Source organism: Choloepus didactylus, chromosome 13 (genome assembly GCF_015220235.1).
Source record: "Choloepus didactylus isolate mChoDid1 chromosome 13, mChoDid1.pri, whole genome shotgun sequence".
In the NCBI taxonomy this organism is placed as follows: Eukaryota; Metazoa; Chordata; class Mammalia; order Pilosa; family Megalonychidae; genus Choloepus; species Choloepus didactylus.
In genome coordinates, this window is record NC_051319.1 from 79,729,321 (window position 1) to 79,751,668 (window position 22,348).

At 41.6% G+C, this 22,348-nt stretch overlaps 1 protein-coding gene across 1 annotated transcript in view; it reads right to left on the reverse strand.

The window, feature by feature from the left end:
- The window catches only part of TRPC7 (transient receptor potential cation channel subfamily C member 7), a 183,411-nt gene that overhangs the window by 28,350 nt on the left and 132,713 nt on the right, over positions 1 to 22,348 (reverse strand). The window contains exons 7-8 of the mRNA XM_037800920.1: positions 17,062 to 17,295; positions 12,978 to 13,242 (exon numbers count right to left, since the gene is read on the reverse strand). Coding sequence (XP_037656848.1) covers positions 12,978 to 13,242; positions 17,062 to 17,295 — 499 coding nt within the window. The remainder of the gene's footprint in view (positions 1 to 12,977; positions 13,243 to 17,061; positions 17,296 to 22,348) is intronic.

The window sequence follows — 22,348 nt, forward strand, 5'->3', positions numbered from 1 at the left end:
ATTGAAAACGGTATCTTTTTCTTGAGTGTCTCTTCAGTTCGTTCATTTCTAGCATATAGAAACATTACTGACTTATGTGCATTAATCTTGTATCCCGCTACTTTGCTAAATTTGTTTATTAGCTCTAGTAGCTGTATCGTCGATTTCTCAGGGTTTTCCAGATATAAGATCATATCATCTGCAAACAATGACAGTTTTACTTGTTCTTTTCCAATTTGGATGCCTTTTATTTCTTTGTCTTGCCAGATTGCCCTGGCTAGCACTTCCAGCACAATGTTGAATAACAGTGGTGACAGCGGGCATCCTTGTCTTGTTCCTGATCTTAGAGGGAAGGCTTTCAGTCTCTCACCATTGAGTACTCTGCTGGCTGTGGGTTTTTCATATATGCTCTTTATCATGTTGAGGAAGTTTCCTTCAATTCCTACCTTTTGAAGTGTTTTTATCAAAAAGGGATGTTGGATTTTGTCAAATGCTTTTTCAGCATCTATTGAGATGATCATTTGATTTTTCCCTTTCGAGTTTTTAATGTGTTGTAATACATTGATTGATTTTCTTATGTTGAACCATCCTTGCATGCCTGGAATGAACCCCACTTGGTCATGATGTATGATTTTTTTAATGTGTCTTTGGATTCGATTTGCAAGTATTTTGTTGAGGATTTTTGCATCTATATTCATTAGGGAGATTGGCCGGTAGTTTTCCTTTTTTGTAGCATCTTTGCCTTGTTTTGGTATTAGATTGATGTTAGCTTCATAAAATGAGTTAGGTAGTATTCCATTTTCTTCAATGTTTTGAAAGAGTTTGAGTAAGATTGGTGTCAGTTCTTTCTGGAAAGTTTGGTAGAATTCCCCTGTGAAGCCATCTGGCCTTGGGCATTTATTTGTGGGAAGATTTTTGATGACTGATTGGATCTCTTTGCTTGTGATGGGTTGATTGAGGTCTTCTGTTTCTTCTCTGGTCAGTCTAGGTTGTTCATATGTTTCCAGGAAATTGTCCATTTCCTCTATATTATCCAGGTTGTTGCCATACAGTTGTTCATAGTATCCTCTTATAATTTTTTTTAATTTCTTCAGGATCTGCAGTTATGTCACCTTTTTCATTCATTATTTTGTTTATATGGGTCTTCTCTCTTTTTGATTTTGTCAGTCTAGCTAGGGGCTTGTCAATCTTGTTGATCTTCTCAAAGAACCAACTTTTGGTGATATTTATCCTCTCTATTGTTTTTTTGTTCTCTATGTCATTTATTTCTGCTTTAATCCTTGTTATTTCTTTTCTTCTACTTGGTTTAGGATTGGTTTGCTGTTCATTTTCTAGCTTCTTCAGTTGATCCATTAGTTCTTTGATTTTGGCTCTTTCTTCCTTTTTAATATATGCATTTAGTGCTATAAATTTCCCCCTCAGCACTGCTTTTGCTGCATCCCATAGGTTTTGGTATGTTGTGTTCTCATTTTCATTCGTCTCTATATATTTAGCAATTTCTCTTGCTATTTCTTCTTTAACCCACTGATTGTTTAGGAGTGTGTTGTTTAACCTCCAGGTATTTGTGAATTTTCTAAGTCTCTGATGGTTATTGACTTCTAATTGTATTCCATTGTGGTCAGAGAATGTGCTTTGAATAATTTCAATCTTTTTAAATTTATTGAGGCTTGTTTTATGTCCCAGCATATGATCTATTCTGGAGAAAGTTCCGTGAGCACTAGAGAAGTATGTGTATCCTGGTGATTTGGGATGTAATGTTCTGTATATGTCTGTTAAATCTAATTCATTTATCAGATTGTTTAGGTTTTCAGTTTCCTTATTGGTCTTCTGTCTGGCTGATCTATCTATAGGAGAGAGTGATGTGTTGAAGTCTCCCACAATTATTGTGGAAACATCAATTGCTTCCTTTAGTTTTGCCAGTGTTTCTCTCATGTATTTTGTGGCACCTTGATTGGGTGCATAGACATTTAAGATTGTTATTTCTTCTTGTTGAATTACCCCTTTTATTAGTATGTAGTGGCCTTCTTTGTCTCTCAAAACATCCCTGCATTTAAAGCCTATTTTATCTGAGATTAATATTGCTACACCTGCTTTCTTTTGGCTGTAGCTTGCATGAAATATTTTTTTCCATCCTTTCACTTTCAATTTCTTTGTGTCCCTGTGTCTAAGATGAGTCTCTTGTATGCAACATATTGATGGTTCATTTTTTTTGATCCATTCTGCGAATCTATATCTTTTAATTGGGGAATTTAATCCATTTACATTCAACGTTATAACCGTGAAGGCATTTCTTGAACCAGCCATCTTATCCTTTGGTTTATGTTTGTCATATATATTTTTCTCCTCTCTCTAGTAATATCCTTTATTGTACCCATACCGAACCTCTTTAGTACTGAACCTTTCTCCAAGTCTCTCTGTCCTTTCTTTGTTTCTCTGTCTGTAGGGCTCCCTTTAGTAACTCCAGTAGGGCAGGTCTCTTGTTAGCAAATTCTCTCAGCATTTGTTTGTCTGTGAAAAATTTAAGCTCTCCCTCAAATTTGAAGGAGAGCTTTGCTGGATAAAGAATTCTTGGTTGGAAATTTTTCTCTCTCAGAATTTTAAATATATCATGCCACTGCCTTCTCGCCTCCTTGGTGGCTAATGAGTAGTCACTACTTAGTCTTATGCTGTTTCCTTTGTATGTGGTGAATTGCTTTTCTCTTGCTGCTTTCAGAACTTGCTCCTTCTCTTCCGTGTTTGACAGTGTGATCAGAATATGTCTCAGGGTGGGTTTATTTGGATTTATTCTATTTGGAGTTCGCTGAGCATTTATGATTTGTGTATTTATGTTGTTTAGAAGATTTGGGAAGTTTTCCCCAACAATTTCTTTGAATACTCTTCCTAGACCTTTACCCTTTTCTTCCCCTTCTGAAACACCAATGAGTCTTATATTCGGATGTTTTATATTATCTATCATATCCCTGAGGTCCATTTCAATTTTTTCAATTTTTTTCCCCATTCTTTCTTTTATGCTTTCATTTTCCATTCTGTCATCTTCCAGGTCACTGATTCGTTGTTCAACTTCCTCTAGTCTTGTACTATGAGTGTCCAGAATCTTTTTAATTTGGTCAACAGTTTCTTTAATTTCCATAAGATATCCATTTTTTTATTTAGTCTTGCAGTGTCTTCTTTATGCTCTTCTAGGGTCTTCTTGATATCGTTTGTCTCCCGTACTATGGTCTCATTGTTCATCTTTAGTTCTTTGAGTAGCTGCTCTAGGTGCTGTGTCTCTTCTGATCTTTTGATTTGGGTGTTTGGGCTTGGGTTATCCATATCGTCTGGTTTTTTCATATGCTTTATAATTTTCTGTTGTTTTTGGCCTCTTGGCATTTGCTGAACTTGATAGTGTTCTTTTAGGATTTGCAGACCAATTGAAGTCCTTATCTCTAATTTATCAGATCTACAGCTTCGTGGAGTACACTTTCTCTAACTAACCAGCAGGTGGCGTCCACGAGCCACCTGTTCTCCACAAGCCAGTTCTCCCTGCTTTGCCTTTGTGGTGAGTGGGGGAGTGAGTCTTGTGGGGTCCAATTGCTGTACCGAGCTTGCGTGTGTAATTGGTGTTGCCCTCCCTGTATATGGGGCGTGTTTCTGGGCAGTCAGGGAGGGCGGTGGCTCTAACAATCAAATCTCCCTGGTGATCCTGGAGTTTTAAAGCTGCTGCAATAGTCTAATCCTTCAGTTCAGTCCTGCCACAGTTTGTCTCTGCCACTGACCCACAAGTCCTTGGTATTGGAGTATGGCTCCTGAGACTTGCAAGTGGGTCCCTCTTCCAGGCCATGCACCCCCTGGTCCTCTGTTGAGGGATGACTGTGCTATGTCACAGGTGAGTTCTGTCCCCCCAGGGCGGTTCTGGGCTGCTGGGCTGTGTAGGGAGGCTCCCAGTCTGCTGAACTGATGGCTGAATGGGGCTTTGTTAATTCACACTGCTCCACCTCCCCAACTCTGGGACAATCAGCTGAGGTTGCAGGGAAGGCTAATGTCCACGCCCAGTTTTGTGATGTGTGCCTGTTATTTGAAGCACTTCCGTCACACTGGGTTGTCTGGGGCAGCTCTGGGCTATGGGGCTGGCGATGGGCAGGAGTGTTTCCTGTCCACCAGGATGATGGCTGTGAGCGGACACCCCCCTTTTCTTGGGAAGTTGTGGTGTCTAGTGAATTTTCTCAGCCACTGGATTATTGCCTTTTGTCTCAGAGCTCTCTTAGTTCTGCTCTTGTCTTGACGTGCCCAAATTGCAAGTCTTTGAAGCTTTCTGTATTGGGCTTCTTAGAGTAATTGTTTTAGAAAAAGAAAAAAGGATTAACAAAAAAAAAAAAAGGGCCCTCCTCACAGATCTAATGGGTTATTGAAATGCTAAGAGACAAAGCAATTAGGGCCATTAAGGAAAGGTCCACAAGGCAGAGAGATCAGCTTTTCTTTGGGATTTGCATATGAGCCTCAGGGCCTGAGCTCTGCCCTTCCCCTTTCTATGTTCACCAGAACTCCAAAAATCCTCCGCTTTTATTTTGGAGTTTTTCGTGCTGTTTTTTTTCTATGCCTGTTTCCTTTCTGCTGGGCTGGCTGCTCTCAGATTCTCTGTTGTCTGGTCTCAGTCTATCTATGGTTGGAGTTTGGATCAGTAGAATGAGTTTCCGATAAGAGCTGCCACTGCAGTTCTCCCTTCTCCTTCCCGGAGCTGACAGCCCCTCCTCCCACGGGACTGAGCCTGGCAGGGAGGGGTGCGGGTCCCCTGGCCACAAAAACTTACAGATTTCACTGTTCTCAGCAGTTCCACATTTTCATGAGTGTTGTATGAAGTATGCCCAAAGTCAGATTGCTCTGTGGTGTCCAGTCCACGCAGTTCCTGGCTTTCTACCTACTTTCCTGGAGGAGTAACTAAAACATACAGCTCACCAGTCCGCCATCGTGCCCCGCCTCCCACCTAACTCATTCTATGAAGCCAACATCACCTAACACCAAAGCCAGATAAAGATAGTATAAGAAAAGAAAATTACAGATCAACCTTTCTAATGAATATATATGCAAAACTGCTCAACAAAATAGTTGCACATCAAATCCAAGAGTGCATTAAAAGAATTATACACCGTGTTCAAGTGTGTTGTATCCCAGATATGCAAGGGTGGTTCAACACAAGAAAATCAATTAATGTAATAGACCACATTGATAAAAGAAGGGAGGTGGGGAACCACGTGATTTCTCAGTTGATGCAGAAAAATCATTTGAAAAATCCAGTATCTTTTCTTGATAAAAACACTTCAAAAATAGGAATAGGAGGAAATTTCCTCAATTTGGTAAAGGGCATATATGAAAAACCCACAGCTAATATCATACTCAATGATAAAAGATTGAAAGCTTTCTCTGTAAGATCAGGAAAAAGACGAAGAGGCCCACTGTCACCACTGTTATTCAACATTTTGCTAGAAGTTCTAACCAAAGCAGTTAGTCAAGAAAAAGAAATAAAAGCATCTGAATAAGGAAAGAAAGTAGTAAAACTTTCACTTTTTGCAGATGACATGATCCTATATATACAAAGTCTCAGAAAAAAAAAATACAACAAAACTACCAGAGCTAATAAATGAGTTCAGCAAAATGGCGGGGTATAAGATCAGCACTTAAAACTCAGCAATGTTGTATACATTAGTAATGAGCAATCTGAAGAGGAAATCAAGAAAAAAATTCCATTTACAGTATCAACTAAAATAATCAAATATCTAGGAAAAAATTTAACCAAGGATATCAAGAACTTACACACAGAACAGTACAAAACATTGCTAAAAGAAATCAAAGAAGACCTAAATAAATGGAAGGACATTCTGTGTTCATGGATTGGAAGAGTAAATATCATTAAGATGTTAATTCTACCCAAAGTAATTTATAGATTAAATACAATCCCAATTGAAATTCCAACAGCCTACTTTGAAGAAACGGAAAAACCAATTATCAAATTTATTTGGAAGGGTAAGGGACCTTGAATAGCCAAAAACAAACTGCAAAAGAAGAAATTTGGAGGATTCACACTTTCTGACTTTAAGTATATTACAAAGCTACAGTGGTCAAAACAGCATGGTACTGGTGTAAGGATAGCTGTATTGACCAATGGAAAAGAATTAAGAGTTCAGAAATAGACCCTCACATCTATGGCCAATTGATTTTTGACATGGCTGCCAAGTCCACTAAACAGTTTCTTCAACAAATGGTGCTGGGAGAACTGGATGTCCATATGCAAAAGAAGGAAACAGGACCCCTGTCTCCCACCATACACAAAAATTAGCTCAAAGTCGATCAAAGACCTAAATATAAGAATCAGGGCTATAAAACTCCTAGAAGAAAATGTAGGAAAACATCTTCAAGATCTTGTGGTAGGCAATAGTTTATTAGACTTTACATCCAAAGTATAGCAACAAAACAAAATTAGATAAATGGGACCTCCTCAAAATTAAAAACTTTTGTGCATCACAGGACTTTGTCATGAAAGTGAAAAGACAACATATTCAATGGGATAAATATTTGGAAGCCACATATCTGATAAGGGTTTAATATCCAGAATATATTAAGAAATCCTACAGTGCAATAAAAAGACAAACAACCCAATTAAAAAAGTGGGCAAAAGACTTGAATAGACATCACTCCAAAGAGGATATACAAATGGCTAAAATGCACATAAACAGATGATCAACATCACTATTAGGGAAATGCAAATCAAAACCACAATGAGATAACATTTCACACCTACTAGAGTGATTACTATTAAAAAACAGAAAATTACAAGTGTTTGAGAGGATGTGGAAAAATGGGAACAGTTATTCATTGCTGGTCGGAAATTAAAGTGGTGCAGCCACTGTTGAAGACAGTTTGGCAGTTCTCAGGAAGCTAAATATAGTATTACAATATGATGTGGCAATCCTGCTACTAGGTTATCTAGTGGAATTTCAATTCCAGAAGAATTGAAAGCAGGGACTCAAACAGGTATTTGCACACTGATGTTCACAGCAGCATTATTCACAATTGCCAAAAGAAGGAAGCAACCCAAGTGTCCATCAACCAATGAAGGGATAAACAAAATGTGGTATATACATATGAAAGAATATTAATCATCTATAAAAGGGAATGAAGTCCTGATGCATGCAACAACATGGACGAACCTTGAGGACATTATGCTGCATGATATAAACCAGACACAAAAGGACAAATATTGTGTAATCTCACTGATATGAACTAATTATAATAAGCAAACTCATAAAGTTAGAATCTTGGATAAAGGTTACCAGGGGATAGAATGGGCCTAGAAAATGGGGAATTGATGCTTAATTTGTACAGAATTTCTCTTTAGGTTAATTGTAAAAGTTTGGAAATGGATGGCTTTGGTAGTGGCACATTATTGTGAATATAATTAACAGTGCTGAATTATGTATGTGAATGTGGTTGAAAGGGGAAGTTTTGAGTTATGTACAATATCAGAATGAAAATTAGAAGATAAAACACGGGACTGTATAACACACTGAATCCTGTTGTGGACAATGGACTGAAGTTAACAGCACAAATATAAGAATGTTCTTTCATGAACTATAACAAATGTATGACACTAATACAAGTTGTTAATAATAGGGTGGTATGGGTATATCTCCCATCAGAATTAAGTGGGGGAGGTCAATATTGCCCAAAGGGGAGCACAGAAACCCATGTTTTATGTTAGAGTGTCCTTTACATCGCTCTGAGTCACCTCATTGCTCCCAGCCCCTTCCATTCTTCTCTGTGCCTGCCATGGTCACCACCAGAGAAGAGGAATACCATCCTTTTCCTATGCATTCTCAGCCAACTGTATTTCATTGCTGGGCCAAGGATTTTGTGTTTCTCTTTTTTTAAACCTGTAACCAGAGTGCTGGAATCCCAAAGTTTCCAGTCTCTAAGCAAAAAGCCCTTGCTTTATGAAATAAGTGCATTTCAGCAAAGTTGATTATAAAACAAACCTCTAAAAAGAAAATTCTATTTGTCCACTGACTCCCATGATAAAACCAAAGATATATTCCCAATAAGAACAAAATCCCTAACCGTCTGAACTGAAAGCTTTTCTTAAGGACTTTCTGAAAAAATGCTTTCTTAGGTTTTCTCTTCACGTCCTCACCTATGTCTGGGATACTTTGATTTTATTCTCTGAGAGCATAAAACTTGTCTGAACACCTTCCCTTCCTTTCCCTTTGTCATTTTCATTTTCTATTAGAAGTGGCTTGGAGATAATGAGCTGCCAGCAGGTGTACTATCTGTCATGCTCAGACAGGCTCCAACTCACCAATCAATGACCCGTGTACACTCATCCCTGCTCCTCCCCTTCAGGTCAGCCCCTGACACAGAAGTGGCTATGAAAAATAACCCAGACCTGTCAGAGAATTTTTGGTGCTTAAGTGGAAGGAGGTGGAAATACTGGGAATTGCTCATAGGATCTGACCCCATGGCTCACTCCCCATTGGATGTGGCTACCTGTTCAGTGACTTGTGCTTAAAAAAATATCTTCCTGCACAGGACCTGAAATTCTATCAGTGAGGATGCTCACTTTAGTTAATGACCTTGACCTCCTTTTTTTTTTTTTTCTGGAAGGCACAGGGCTGAGAGTGAATGGCTTCAGTCTCCCACCTATGTAGTGATGAGGTTTGATCAGATCAGTGTTGCTCACCATGTGGCCCTAAGGCAACCTGTATCCAATCCTCCAGTGATGTGTTAAATGCAGATTTTTGGGCCCTATTCTTGAACTACTGTAATTAGACTCTCTAAGGGGCAAGACCAGGGGAGTCACAAAGTTTAACTCCTCCTCAGATGATTCTGGTGTAGTTTGAGAATCGCTGGTCTCAACAAAGACTGTCCACACAGTGTATATTCACAACTGGGGCTGAATTAGTTAAATTTATTTACTTCTAATCCCCTCACTGAGTTCTGCTGGGTGGAGGAAATGGGAACTTGAGAATGAGGAGGGAGATATGTCATTCTGGAACTGGAGCTGACAGGGAGTTAGGGCAGGGCTTGGCTAAGGGCTGAGGACCTGGGGTGGCAAATGTGGCCGTTTTCAGCAACAGTGCAGCATATGACAGAACAGGGTTTGGATCTCCCCCTGCCCCTTCCTTACTTGCTGGGTGACTTCAGGCAACTAACTTCATTTTCTGGGTTTTCTTATCTGTAAAATGGGTTGTAATCCTTAGTAGAGTTTTGTACATTCGATCAGAAAACACATGCAAAGTGCTTAGCAGAGTTCCTGACACATCCTAAGTACCAAGACCTGACACATAGTAATACTAAGAAAATGGTAGCTATAATTATAATAATTATTAATGTTAGCTATTCTTGAAAGTAATTTATCTGCAGTATGCCTGTTCTAGGAAAAAAGGAAAAAGCTGTCTTCTTCTGCTTCCTTTTGTACTGGAATGTCTCCTCTGGCCTGTCCCTCTGGGACAGTACTGGGACTAGTGGGACTCAGACAGGACTGGTTTTGTAAGCTAGCCTGGGCACTGCACCCCTAGAGAGAGCAGGGCTCTCATGTTCCTCACATCTGAATTTCACAGTGGACTTCTCAATAGTCTTTAGGAACCCAAGCTTCCCCTTAATATGGCAGGGGTGGGGTTCAGGGATCAAAGGTGTGTGTGTGGGGAACACCTGCCATGTGCTCCAGCTCAGATTTTCCTTCTATAGGATTAATCTTCTAACTCTATAGAAACAGATGACAAGCCCCTATGTTATCCCACAAACTTGAAATTACACAGACAGAAGGCCACTCCTGGGTGGGCCGAAGGGAAGATTCCAGACTGGACAGAATAGCCTGGGGATGGGCTACTCTGGAGCAAACATTCACTTGAGTAGGGTCAGTGGAATTTATCATCAGCACTGTGGGGACCAGAACAGCCCCTGAGTCTCCTCAGGCATGAGTCTCATTCATCTTCATGTGGCTTTTTTATTATCAAAGATCTCTTGTGGGCGAGGGGTGACATGCTCCAACGAGCAGTCAAAAGGTAAAAGATGACATTTACAAAATCCATTCTTCCCTCACCACTTCGCTGCCCTACTGACTGTCTTTTTGTTCAATCAAATCCTATTCATAACTGTGCATCCTGTTTCAGGAACTGCCAGCACGATAAATATCCTCTCCATTCTTCTCTGCACTTGCTGCCTTCACACCTTTTCTCCCCTTCTCCATCCTCGAAGACCTGGGAGGTCTCTCATGTCTACAGAGTCTTCATTCGGTTCCCAGGGCACAGGACCAGCCAATTGCTTTGCCCCCTTTTCTTGCTTTCACCTTTCCCCATGACTTTTCCTGATACCAAACTGCAGCTCAGGCCACCTCCCTTGCTCCCCATATAGGGTAACTGTCTTGTCACTAGATTTGTACCAGAAAATTGTGGCCAGGTCAGCCCTGCTCTCCAAACATGACCTTTTTCATTTTCCTGTGTGTCATGGCACTGACCTTCCAAGGGATTGTGGGTGGTTACTACAGGTGTCCTTTAAAGCACAGAGAAGAGGAACTGCACAGAACACCAGGGTGGTAGAAATGGGACAGATGCCTACATTCTCAGATTCCCAATCTATTGCCTTGAATCTGGCTGCATTTCTCCTGTTCATTCCATCATTTTTATTCATGAAGCATTTAGGGTGTGCAAGGTACCATGACAGTCTGGAAAAGAGGAGGAGTATCATGGCCTGACCCAGAGAGTAAGAGTCTTTAATTGGCTGACATCTCCATGTTCACTATCAGTGCATCTAGGCTGAGTGCATACCTTTGAAGATCTAGAGCAAATTTGCTTTTGGGTGAGTCAAGCTCATTCCATTCCTTTAACAGTCAATTGCTGAGTATTGGATTGATGACCAAGAAGTCCAACTAATTCAATAAATGCACTTGGCCTGAGCCAGTTTGTAAGCTGGGCCACTGCCCAGGAAGAGGTCTATGGACACCAGTACCTAGGTGTCTTTTCTTGCAGTTTATCCTTCCCCCTTCCTTCTCCTCCTCTTAGTATCCTCATTTTAAAGCTGGAAAAATTGATGCCAGTAAGGTCAAGCATTTGATCAAGGCCACATAGCCAGTAAGAGGCAGAGATCTGACTAAAATCCAGTCTATATGACCCAAGGGATCCGAGGCTCCGGTGGAGCCTGTGGGCTGAGAGGCAGAGCCAGGCACCTCTCAGGTGCAATTCTCAGCACGGAGCCAGGCACCTGCTCTCTGTGGACACACAAACCACATCTTCTTTGCCTCAGAGGGTGATAGCTTCTGTGGTCCAGCAGCCCAAGGGGCTAACCCTTCTAGGTAGTTCCAGCTGGATAGGGCAGCCTAGTCCATGATTCTGAGCTGAGTGGCCCAGGGCTAACTGTACTTGGTCTGGGTTATTAGAGAGATAAGTATCTGCCATTGATGGTTGATTTCTCCAGAAGGTTAAGGTGAGGCCCTGTTGCAGGGTGGGAATTTCTCAGTGAGCCCACGTGGCTTAGGCTCAGAGCCATTTCTGCTGTCTGGAAAACATAAATTCCAGGTGACTGAGGTTTCCTGGGGACAAGTGTCAGGAAATGCTTAGCCCTGTTGGTTCTATGTGCTGTACTTGTGGCTAGTGACCCAGTTCTCTTTCCACGCTTTCCAGCTCTCAAGATTCTGGGCAAGGGCTTGATGGAGGCAGGAATTTCTCGGCCTGAGTGGGCCTGAGGAAGGACCTAGATTGGAAACACTTCTGTGCTTCAGGCACTTTATATAAACTACCTCAATATCTTTATGAATAAGGTGGGAAGTATTCTTTCCATTGTAAAGACGAAGACACAGGCTTAGGTAAATCAAGTGGCCTGTGCCAGGATATAAGCTCAGGTCTGCCAGACTCTTCCACTATATCACCACTCAGTGCTCCTGATGACCCTCCAGCAGAGTGCCTGGCATCAACCGCAGAGAGGAGGAAGTTTGGATATTCCTATCTTGGTAAGCTCCATCACCATCTCCATGGTGGTCTTCCAGCTTGGCCAGCTGGATCCCTTCCAGCAGCTGCTTTTGGACCCAAGGTCAGTTGATCTGATAGTGCCTTGCCTTATGCTCATGCCACATGCTTCCTGCCTCCCTGGCATGGGCCTTCCCTGTTGCTGCTGAGACCCACAATGCTGTAGGACTCACTTGATGTACACGCACTAGATTCCCCAGCCAGGCACGGAGAGCTGCTGATCAGCACCCAGTGGCAGACTTACTTCCTATGCTATGTGGCTATGACTTCCCAGGAGCTTCCCTGAAAGTGTAGGTGAGTTGATGTCTGTAGGGTGAGTCTGACTAATAGAGACAGCAGATGGGAAAGATGTGGCAGACAAATTCTCCTCTATTTCTTACCATGATGGGCTATTCTGAGATGTGTTGTTTCCATTGTGGTTTCCTTGGAGAAGTCTCTCATGACCAAGCTGTGTGTTCTGGTAGACTGTGGTCAGGTCAGTAACATATCTTATATTTGCTTTTTCCTCTTCCATGTCTCATTTTCCTTCTCGCCCTCAAACCTCAGGTCTTATTTCCCTGGGAGGCAACTCTCTCACTCCAACAAAGTGTTGGCAGGTAAATTTTGCCTGAGGGATCTGTTTTCTAGAGAACATAGGCTAAGACAATAATAACAGTAATCAATAATTTCTTCCCTTTATTGAGGGTTTACTGTGTGGCAGGTGTATCATCTCACTGAATCCTCACACCATTCGAAGAAAGTAGGTACTAGTATTATCTCCCTTTTGAAGATAAGGAAACCAGGGCTCAGAGAAGTTAGGGAACATGCTCATGATCACACAGCATTTAAGTGGCAAACTGAGGATTGAACCCAGCTCCTCTGTTCTTCCAACCCCAGAACCTGAACTTTAAGCCACCCTAGAATAAAGTTGCCTTTAGCCTTGAGAAATATGAAGGAAACCTGAGTTGAGCCACTCCCAATGATTGCCAGGAATCCAAGAGAAACCCTTGGGGAGAGCCATGGGATACTCACGTCGTAAATGCTGGGTTGTACTTTGCACCTCGGTAGTAAGAGTACAGGTTGAACATTCCAATCATGAAGGCCACAAATACCATGATGAAAATGACCATGAACTTGAAGATATCTTTCACGGTTCTCCCCAGGGAGATCTGCAGGGGCCCAAAACTCTCGTTGGCCGGCAGGATGTAAGCAATGCGAGAGAAGCTCAGCACAACGGCTATGGCATAAAGCCCTTCTGATATGATCTGAGGGTCTGAAGGCCACCACTTGTCCCTGGCTAAAAGAAAACAATCTGGGTTACTCCCTGGTGAACAGGATGTGCTCTGGAAGAGAAACCGGTTAGGCATCATTAGAGGTTTCCAAGCTTATCACTTGCCATTCCTGCCCTTGTCCTTAAATTAATCCCACTACACTGAAGGTGCCACCCTTCCTCTTGGCTTGTGCTGGGACAGCCTTCTCTCACTTCAAGGTCTTCTTCATTCCTGATCATCCTTCAGGATTGTGCTCGGGTGCCGCCTCTTTCAGGAAGGCTTCTGTGACTTCCCGCAGGCTGGGGCAGGTGCCCCAAACCCCTCTGTGCTCCCATAGTATCCTGTATACACCCCTACCCCAGCACTTACCACACTGCTTGCTCTTTTGTCCCTTACCAATGTCTGAGCTCCACAAGCTGGTGCTGTCCCATTCATGGGGGAAGCAGCACGAGGGGGCAGTGAGGAGGAGCATGGATTTGGACCAGACAGACCTGAGGTTCAAAGTGGCCTTTCCACTCACTGGCTGTAGGACTCTGAGCACATCAGTTAACCTTTTTGAACCTCATTTTCCTCATCTGTAAATTGGGGATAATATAATCAACCTCACAAGGGTGTGGTGAGAATGAAGGTAATCATATATGTAAAGTGCTCAGCGGAGGTCTGGCAATCTCAGGTGCTGATAAATGCTTTTTTTTTTTTTAATGACTGAATGAAATCCTAATCTACAAGTTTAGGGACTAGACACGAATCAGAACAAATGTGCTCACATGGGACCAGGAATCTGAAGGGTCTCGCCTGAGAAAATGTTTTTGAGTTTTGTTATCCTGGCAGTGTGTGCCTGGAAGAGTTTTTCTCTGGTTGAGCTAAAGTCCAATAAGCAGTGACTAGTCAGTCAGGTTTGCCAAAACAGCCCTGTTCCAGGTGAGCAAGAGTCCTAGGCTCTGTCCCCAGCTGGGGAGGGCCTGAGCTGCTCTGGGGGATATTCCTACAGCAAAGCAAACCTGCCAAGTGTTTTATTGCAGCTATTGCAACTCTGATGGTACAAGCAGGAGCATCTATCATTAATCAACTGCCTCCGGTGTGTCAGACAGACAGTGATTCTCAAGTGAGGGTAACACCTCCTTCCTGGAGGAATTCTGTGTGTGGGGGTGGGGGTGGCGGTGGTGGTGTCTTTGTTTGTCACAATGACTGGGCAGGGTACTACTGGGATGCTAATGTCTTGTGATGCTGCAGACAGACCTGAACTGTGAAAACTGCCCTGCTGAAAAAGCCAGTAATGTCCCCTTTGAGGAAATGCTGAGTGAAACTTACATGGAGAAACACTGAGAAACCTGAATTGGCCCTTACATTTACATTAGCTGTAATTTTCACTCCAGGCCCATAGAGTAGATATTATTAGTGCCAATTTTAAGATTGGATTTGGGGTATGGGGTCCTTTCCAGAGCCTGGTAAATGCAGATAGCAAGGATATTACACAGCAAGTTTGGCACCCCAAGGGAGATAGAAGAAGGAAAATTTTCTTTATTTTCAAAGCTAGACTCCATTAAACAGCATAATAAAGAACAGTAAGAAATTTTTAGTAAGGGAAGCCAGGCCTCCAGTTGCCACCAAGTTTCACATAGAACACTCTAAATTACATTTGGAAATATAATAAAATTATAGACTCTGTGCTGTTTTCATCAAGTCTCTCAAATCAGAAGTCCATGAAAGACAAGGGAGAACAAATAATTGTTTTTTAATGTATCTGTTGCCCTCTAAGGATAAATGACACATTCAGATAACATGAAACAGGACTTGGATTCTTCAAACAGAAAACAAAAAGGAATTTCTTTTTTTCTGCCACCTATAATTTACCATCTTAAACCTCAGCTGTAATAATAAAAGTCACTCCTGTAATCTATTAGGGTAAATTTGGCTGTCATCAGGCCTTGGTGACCAGGTCAAGTCCTTTGGTGAAAAATATTCTACTTGGACTGGCTTGTTAAGAATTGTGATGGGTATAAATAAAACTGCACTATGATGAATCAGACAAAAGGATTTTTTTTTCTTCTTGGAACTGTTTCCATGAAAAAAAAATTACCCTTTTATCACGTGAAAAGTTGGGATCTGCCCACCTGGTGCTGTAGAGGTTGGAAGAGACCACTGTTCAGCTGGCCACAAGAGGGCTCTCTTCAACCGCAACTGGAACACAAGGGGCCACCAGGAGAGCTCCAGAATGAGATTTCCAAGGACATAGCATGAACCATGCAACAAGGGAGGGATGCACTATGCTTTGGGTTGAGTTAATAAACTCTATTAAGGGAACAGAAGTCACCAGTGGACAAAAGTGCCTCTTGGATCATGGCATTAAGAAAAGTATCTGATGCAATTGCAACATTCTCTTAGTTTTTCCTGATGAACCCTGAGCAGCACATATGGGAACATATACAATCCCACTTTGCTTTAAGAAAGTCTGAATTTGCTAAAGCAACAAACAAAGGGTGGATGATTTGTAATGCTCCAGGATTCACCATTTCTCAACAGGGGTTTCCCTACCACATTTATATGTAATACAATCTGTGTTGTAAAAATATGACTTAAACTGAAAATGCACAGCAGCTCAACTTTGAATTAAGCAGCCAACCCTCTGCAGTCATTGCTGTACCTGCCTATGAAGATCTGTGTCCAGGAGTTGTGGCTTCATCTAACAAGGACATTTGCACTCAAACTCTTCATAATGTAGCAGCTACTGTTTGATGAGTGCTTGCTAAGTGTTCAGTTCCTATTTACTAGTAACAGCAACAAATATCTACTTTTCTCTTTCAGTTCAGAAAGTACAATATTACCCAATAGTGGTAATAACTGTTATCATTTAGTGAGCATTCAGTATTTTCAAAGCATAGTGCAAAACTCTTCATATATACTGTCTTATTTAATTCTCAACACAAAACTTCTCACATACATATTATTTCCATTTTACATATGAAGAAATGGAAGTCCAGAAAAGTTAAGTAAACAAGGTCTCACACTACACAGGACTAGGATGTGTATCCAGAACTCTCTATCTACAGAGCCTGGGGACATAACTGCTATGACATTTTGCATGATTTTCATTCATTTCTGGCCAGGATTTCCTGACATACAAGGTAATCCCTGTATTTCTGGGACACTATGATTCCTGAGATGAAAGCCTGTTTCTTCATTTATAAAACAGGGAAAACAAAGACCCTGTTTGCAGGGCCACTGCAAGGATTGGATTTTATATGTGTAAAAATGTCTGTACAGTTCCTGGCCCATAGCAGATCCTCAAAACAGAGATGCTGTAACTATTATTGTTAAAGTTCCAATCTACTACCTGGGAATGTATGGCCCTTTGGTTGAAAAGAATTAAGGCATCTTCTAAGAACCTATCTTACCATAAGAAAACAACTTTTGAATTGGGAAAGTGGGATTTATCTTTGCACAAAATACAGGATTCCACTGCAGAAGGAAAATTCTTTGGTATATGCATATCCCCTGGTGCTTGTGGATCCACACCAGAAACAAGACATGTCCTATAAAAAAAAAAAAAAAAAAAAAAAAAAAAGGAAAAGAAAAGAAAAGAAAAAAAAAAAAATCCTACAAAAATGCTTCAAGAGACTTTCCCAAACAAATCCACCTTCCTAACACAAAAAGATTCATTTTTCATAGTCACTAGTTGCACGTTATACTCAGCTGGTTGTGCTGTAGGATCAAGACTTTTGCGGGCTTCTGTGTTGACAGTCCAGATGATGAACCCCCACCCAACTAGCTACAACCAGCAAAAGCTCACGCCCACAACGCGGAAGAGCGCAGGGCAGGGCACAGAGGGACACCCTCCGACTCACCGTAGGTGAAGTACGCCACTTCCGGGGGAAGCGAGACATTGTGCAGGGTGTCGTCCTGCACGTGTTGGTCCACGTACAGCTGGGCCTCGCTGGCCTTCAGGAAGGCCATAAATCTTGCTGTGAAGGAGGCCACGAAGATGGACAGCATCCCGAAATCCAGCAGGTTCCAAAGGTGCAGCACATATTCCCGTGGCCCCTCCTCCCAAATTTCCTTGCATTCGGACCAAATCATTCCTGCGGGAGAGTGAGAAGGTCAGGCTAATTTTTTAAACCGGGAACGGGTATAAATGTAAGCACTTTGGATTTTAGAGTGTTGATAGCCAGAGGCAAATAGAAACGTTACTTCAATGGCAGATTTAGAATCAGGAACTCCTTGTAGGGCGAGAAGACACTTCATTTGTCCCTCTGCTCCTTGATAAATGATACTGGGAAATGAGAATTTTCATCCGTTGGTAGATTCTTGGAGCCAATATAAAAGAAATACAGAAGCTGATGTTTAAACACTTTAAGAACTGGAAGGTCTTAAGGAAAAATCCAATTCTAAATTAAATATGAAGAAACTGGTTTCAGGAATGGGAAAGTGCTTTCTGAAAGCCTCATATATGGACTTAGAAAATTCTAACCCCCGAATTAGAATGCTTTTTTTCTGTATTTCTATGACTGTTACAAAATGAGCATTATTTCATATTATTTTTTTTACTCTTATGATTTATTGGACTTTGAAGATATGTGCTTATTGTTATGTATTAAACAATGTAATAAATACATATTTTAAAAATGTTTTTAGTTTCCCCATTCCTAAACTAGCTCTGTGAGGTAGTCCGGGCTAACAGTTTGGTATGTATCTCCTTCTATATCTGCACTATCCAATAAGGCAGCCACTAGTCACATGTGAAGAGTACCTAACACTTGAAATGTGGCCAATTTGAATTGAAAGGTGCCATTAAGTGTAAAATGCACACCAAATTTTGAAGACTTAGCACAAAAAAGTGTAAAATATCTCGTTAATTTTTTTTCCATCAATTAATGTTAAAATGATAATATTTCTGATATGTTGGGTTATTTGAAGTATGTTATTAAAATGTAGTTTCTCCTGTTTTTTTTTAATAATGTGGCTACTAGAAAACCTAAAATTACATTTGTGGCTTACATTTGGGGCTTGCTCTGTATTTCTGTCAAATAGTGCTATTCTATACCTTTATCTCCATTGATTATTAAAACTAAAGTGGTTTAAATTATTAAAACGTAACCATTCAATACTCACAATTTGAGCACTTAATATGTAGTAGTACTCTTCTGACTGCTTTATATATATTAACTCCCTTACATCTTTGCAACAACCCTATGAAGTAGTTTCTGTTATTATCTCAATTTTGTAGCTAGTGAAACAGGCAAAGAGAGTTGCAGTGTGCTCAGCTAGGAAGCAGGAGATTTGGAATTTGAACCCAGAAGGTCTTGCCCATGCTCTTGACCACTATACTCTTCTGCTTCTCTAGGAAGTAAAATTGGATTCAAAGAAGGTAGTATGTAGAAAAGACTCTTGGGCATTTTGCAAATGGCCACAAAGGATCTTACAGCTATGCAAACCTGAGAATGATTTGTTGCAGAACCAGCCCATTCTAAATATACCATGGTAAAAGAGGTTCCAAGTTCAATTTCCTCCACACAGAAAGTCTGCTCTAAGTCTTGCCTGTGCCAGAAATAAAAGACATCCCAAGCGGACCTTCCCATTCTTCCCATTTCACAGTCCCACCATTATCTGGTCCCTCTCCTGTTATCAGCACCTCTGGCTCCTCAGGCTCTCACTATGAATCCCCTATTTCCCCAGTCTTGTTCTGGGTCAACTCTCAGATCTTTCCTGCCCTCTTGACTATCAACTCCATTTATTATTATTATTTTTTTTACTTCATAACATATGGGTCATATCATGTCACTTCCATCTTCAGACACCTGCAGTCTATTCCCCAGAACCCCAAGATAAAGTCAGACTACAAAGCAAGGCTGTGAAACCTTCCCATGATCTCCTGCTGTTTCCATACATCCTATATTCCAGCAAAGCAGGTCCACCAGAAATCCCGTAACTGTTATGGCCCTAAGCATTTGCTTGTGTTCCCTCCTTTCTCTCCCTCAGACCTCAAAACCAAATCCACTGACAGATGCCTGCATTATAATCCAATGTGGCCTTTGAAAACCCAGCTGCTGATAAAGCCGAGAGTCAAGGATAAAGCTGAGAGCAGACAGACAGTCATGAGTTTTGTTCCCTGGCCACAACATTGCCGACTTGTTCACAGGCCCACATGTGGCTGCATTTAAGTGACAAGCTACTGCTTTGGGACTTTGCCCAAATATTGTTTTAATTAGAATTTTTCCTTTTGGGATAATTTGAGAGTATCTTTTGAGAGAAGAGTCTTTGGTTTGTTTGATGGAACAGACTTTAAGACCTTCATGTCTGTGTTAAATTATAGTACCCACAAAAAGAAATGCCCCAAAATATTGCAGGTCCATTTACAACATCTCTCTCCCTGCTGCCTATTTTTTTTTTGTTTCTTAAAGCCAAACTTCCCAAGTGTACCCTACCAAAATCAGGTGGTAATTCAGTGAAGCAATCATTTTCTTAACACTGAAATTTACTTTTATCTGTGCCTATTCTAATAGGTATTTTTAAAATGTTATTAGAAAAACCCATTACTGGCTGGAAAAACATAGTGTTTGTTACTTTCCTCTACCTCCAAATTATAATTCCTAATGTCTTAGTGGAGCTATTTTTAGCTGGGCCCTAGGAGGATCACAGATAGTAGCCTTAGGGAGATAACACTGGCCTTGATTCAGGAAGCCCTGAGTTCAGTTCCAGCTTGGTCACTTATTACCTGTACAGCCATGGATAAGTCACTTGATTAGCTCTGGACCTCAGATTCTAGATATGTAAAATGAGTGAATTGGGGTTTTGAGGTAACTTCCAGCACTAAAAGCTCTGTGAATCTACAAAATGCAGATTATTTACAGAAATTTGACTTTTCTCACCTGCTCATTGGGCATTGCAAATCACTTCTTCCATGACCAAATGCCCATGTCAGTCTTCCTAGATTTAAGTGTTAACTCACCCAGACTAATTTAGATTATTTCAAGGCTATAAGTAAAAGCATGGGCTCAAGGGTTTGAGCAGCAGGAATGTTTAATGGAAAGAGAAATGTGTCAAATTAAGTACTTTAGTGAGTGAAATTAGGCTCCCTGCTTCCAAGGTGCCAAGAGTAGTTCAGAATTCTACATCCAAGCTGAGCCCCGTGGTCTCTTGCCTCCAGCATGCCAGTCACAGGGCTTAGAGCCCAGGAGCTTAGACGGTGAGGATGCCGGGTAATTGAGCCTCCTTCAGGCAAAATCCCGTTCAGTTAGGGATGCCTGGAGCCCAGAGAACAAGGTCACTGATAATTGACAAGGGTGGTTGGCAGAGGAACAGGCTGGAAGTGCAGGGAAGCCTCAGGAGGAAGGAGTAGCTTTATTTGGGCAGGTTCTGAGTGACGGCTTATAAGCTGCGGAGATGGAGCTTGACAGCTCAAAAGGCTGTACTTTTTTGGTGAAGACCCCCAGGGCTTTCCCTACCCTGTTCTAGCACCCACAGCAGAGCAGTTTTCAGGGACAAAGCAACTTCCTTCCAAAATACCTCCTGGAAGGCCTGTCCCTCCAGAACAACTTCTCACCACTATTCTAGGACATGGGTCTTTGGTGAACTCACAGGGTGGAGAATATGTGTTTAGAAACTCTAAACCCACAAGCACCTATCCAAACACCTGTCTCAACAGTAGGTCCTTTGAAACAAACTGGGGCTTTAGACACATTCAAGACATCATTTGTTTTCCAGGCAGGCTGATGATGATATTAACAGATTCAGAAATTTCCCAACAAAGCTGCTCCTTCCCTTCCTCCTCCTCTTCTTCTCTAATTGTAAAAGCTAACAATTATTGAGCACCTGTTAGGTGCCAGGCTCTGTGCTAAGCACTTTGCAAACATAAATCATGATAGCATGATAGCTACTATACTTTTCTCCACTTTTCAGACAAAGAGACTCAAGTACAAAGATGACGATATGATGCCTAAAGCCACACATGCAGTCCAGGACCCTTGCTCTTCTTCTCTGTGCTGTCTCCCACCATGCCCTCCACCAGGCTCAAGGTTATTCTCACTACTTAGGAACTCATTCAGGCACTTAACAAGCATCGCTGACTGCCAATTCTGTGCCAGGCATCATTCTGGGGATACAACAACCAAGAAGGTGAGAGCCCTTCCCTAGCAAGTTCAGTCTGATGCTAGAGACAGGTGTGTCCATAAGCAATAGTGCTTCAGGGTTACTGATGATCTAATAAAACATGTCCAGGGGACTTTTTCTGGAGGCATAGGGATTAGATTATCCCCAGAGTGCTTAGAAAACCATATCAGTTGAGTAAATGAAGGAATGTTTATGGAAGAAGTGATACTTGGGGTGAAGAACCAGTGGTTAGTGAGGTAACAGGGTGAGGGATGGGGTGGGGTTGGCAGCAGCCCTGGAAGTGAGGGAGAGCAGGGCACTTCCAGGAAACTGCAAGGGGTTCAGGATGGATCAAGGGTCAGGGAGTGGGGCTGGGGAGTGGTAGCTGGTAGGCTAGGGAATAGGCCCCACTGGACCATCAGTGGCCTTCCTTCAGGCCATGCCAAGGAGACAGGGCTCACCCTAAGCCTTTGGACAGCCCCTGAAAGTGATAAGCAGGGCAGCAACATGGTCTGATTTATGGAAGAAGTTTTGACAAGTTGTTTGTGGTAGTCTGCTTGGAAAGCTTACCTAAATAAATTAAGAAACCATCAAAAGAACCAATTAGGTAAGGAACCCATTCCATGTGATTTTACAGTTTTAATCTTGGCTAAACTTAAATGTGAGGTACTGAAGCTAAGACTTAGGCTCCACCTTCCGAGAGTTTGATCCTCATATTTTTAGGGATGCAAAAACTTGAATTCAGAGAGGCAAAGCCCCCAAGGAGAAACAGACACAATCGGGACTTGGCTTTTGAGGTCCAGTCCTAAGTTCTTTCCTCTTTTCTTCCTTCTCCAGCTCTTTAAATTTATTTTTCTGCTATGGTGGGCATTTACATTTTACTTTGTCAATTGAGTTTTCAATATTTGGACATCTGCTTAAGGAAATATTGCCAGGTTCTCTATACAAGAGGTGCAGAGAGTCTTCCATGAAATGATTATGTTCCCTAGATGGGGAAATGAGATGCATTATGGAGAGGCTTTCTGACTTCCAAACCTCTCGTGGCTT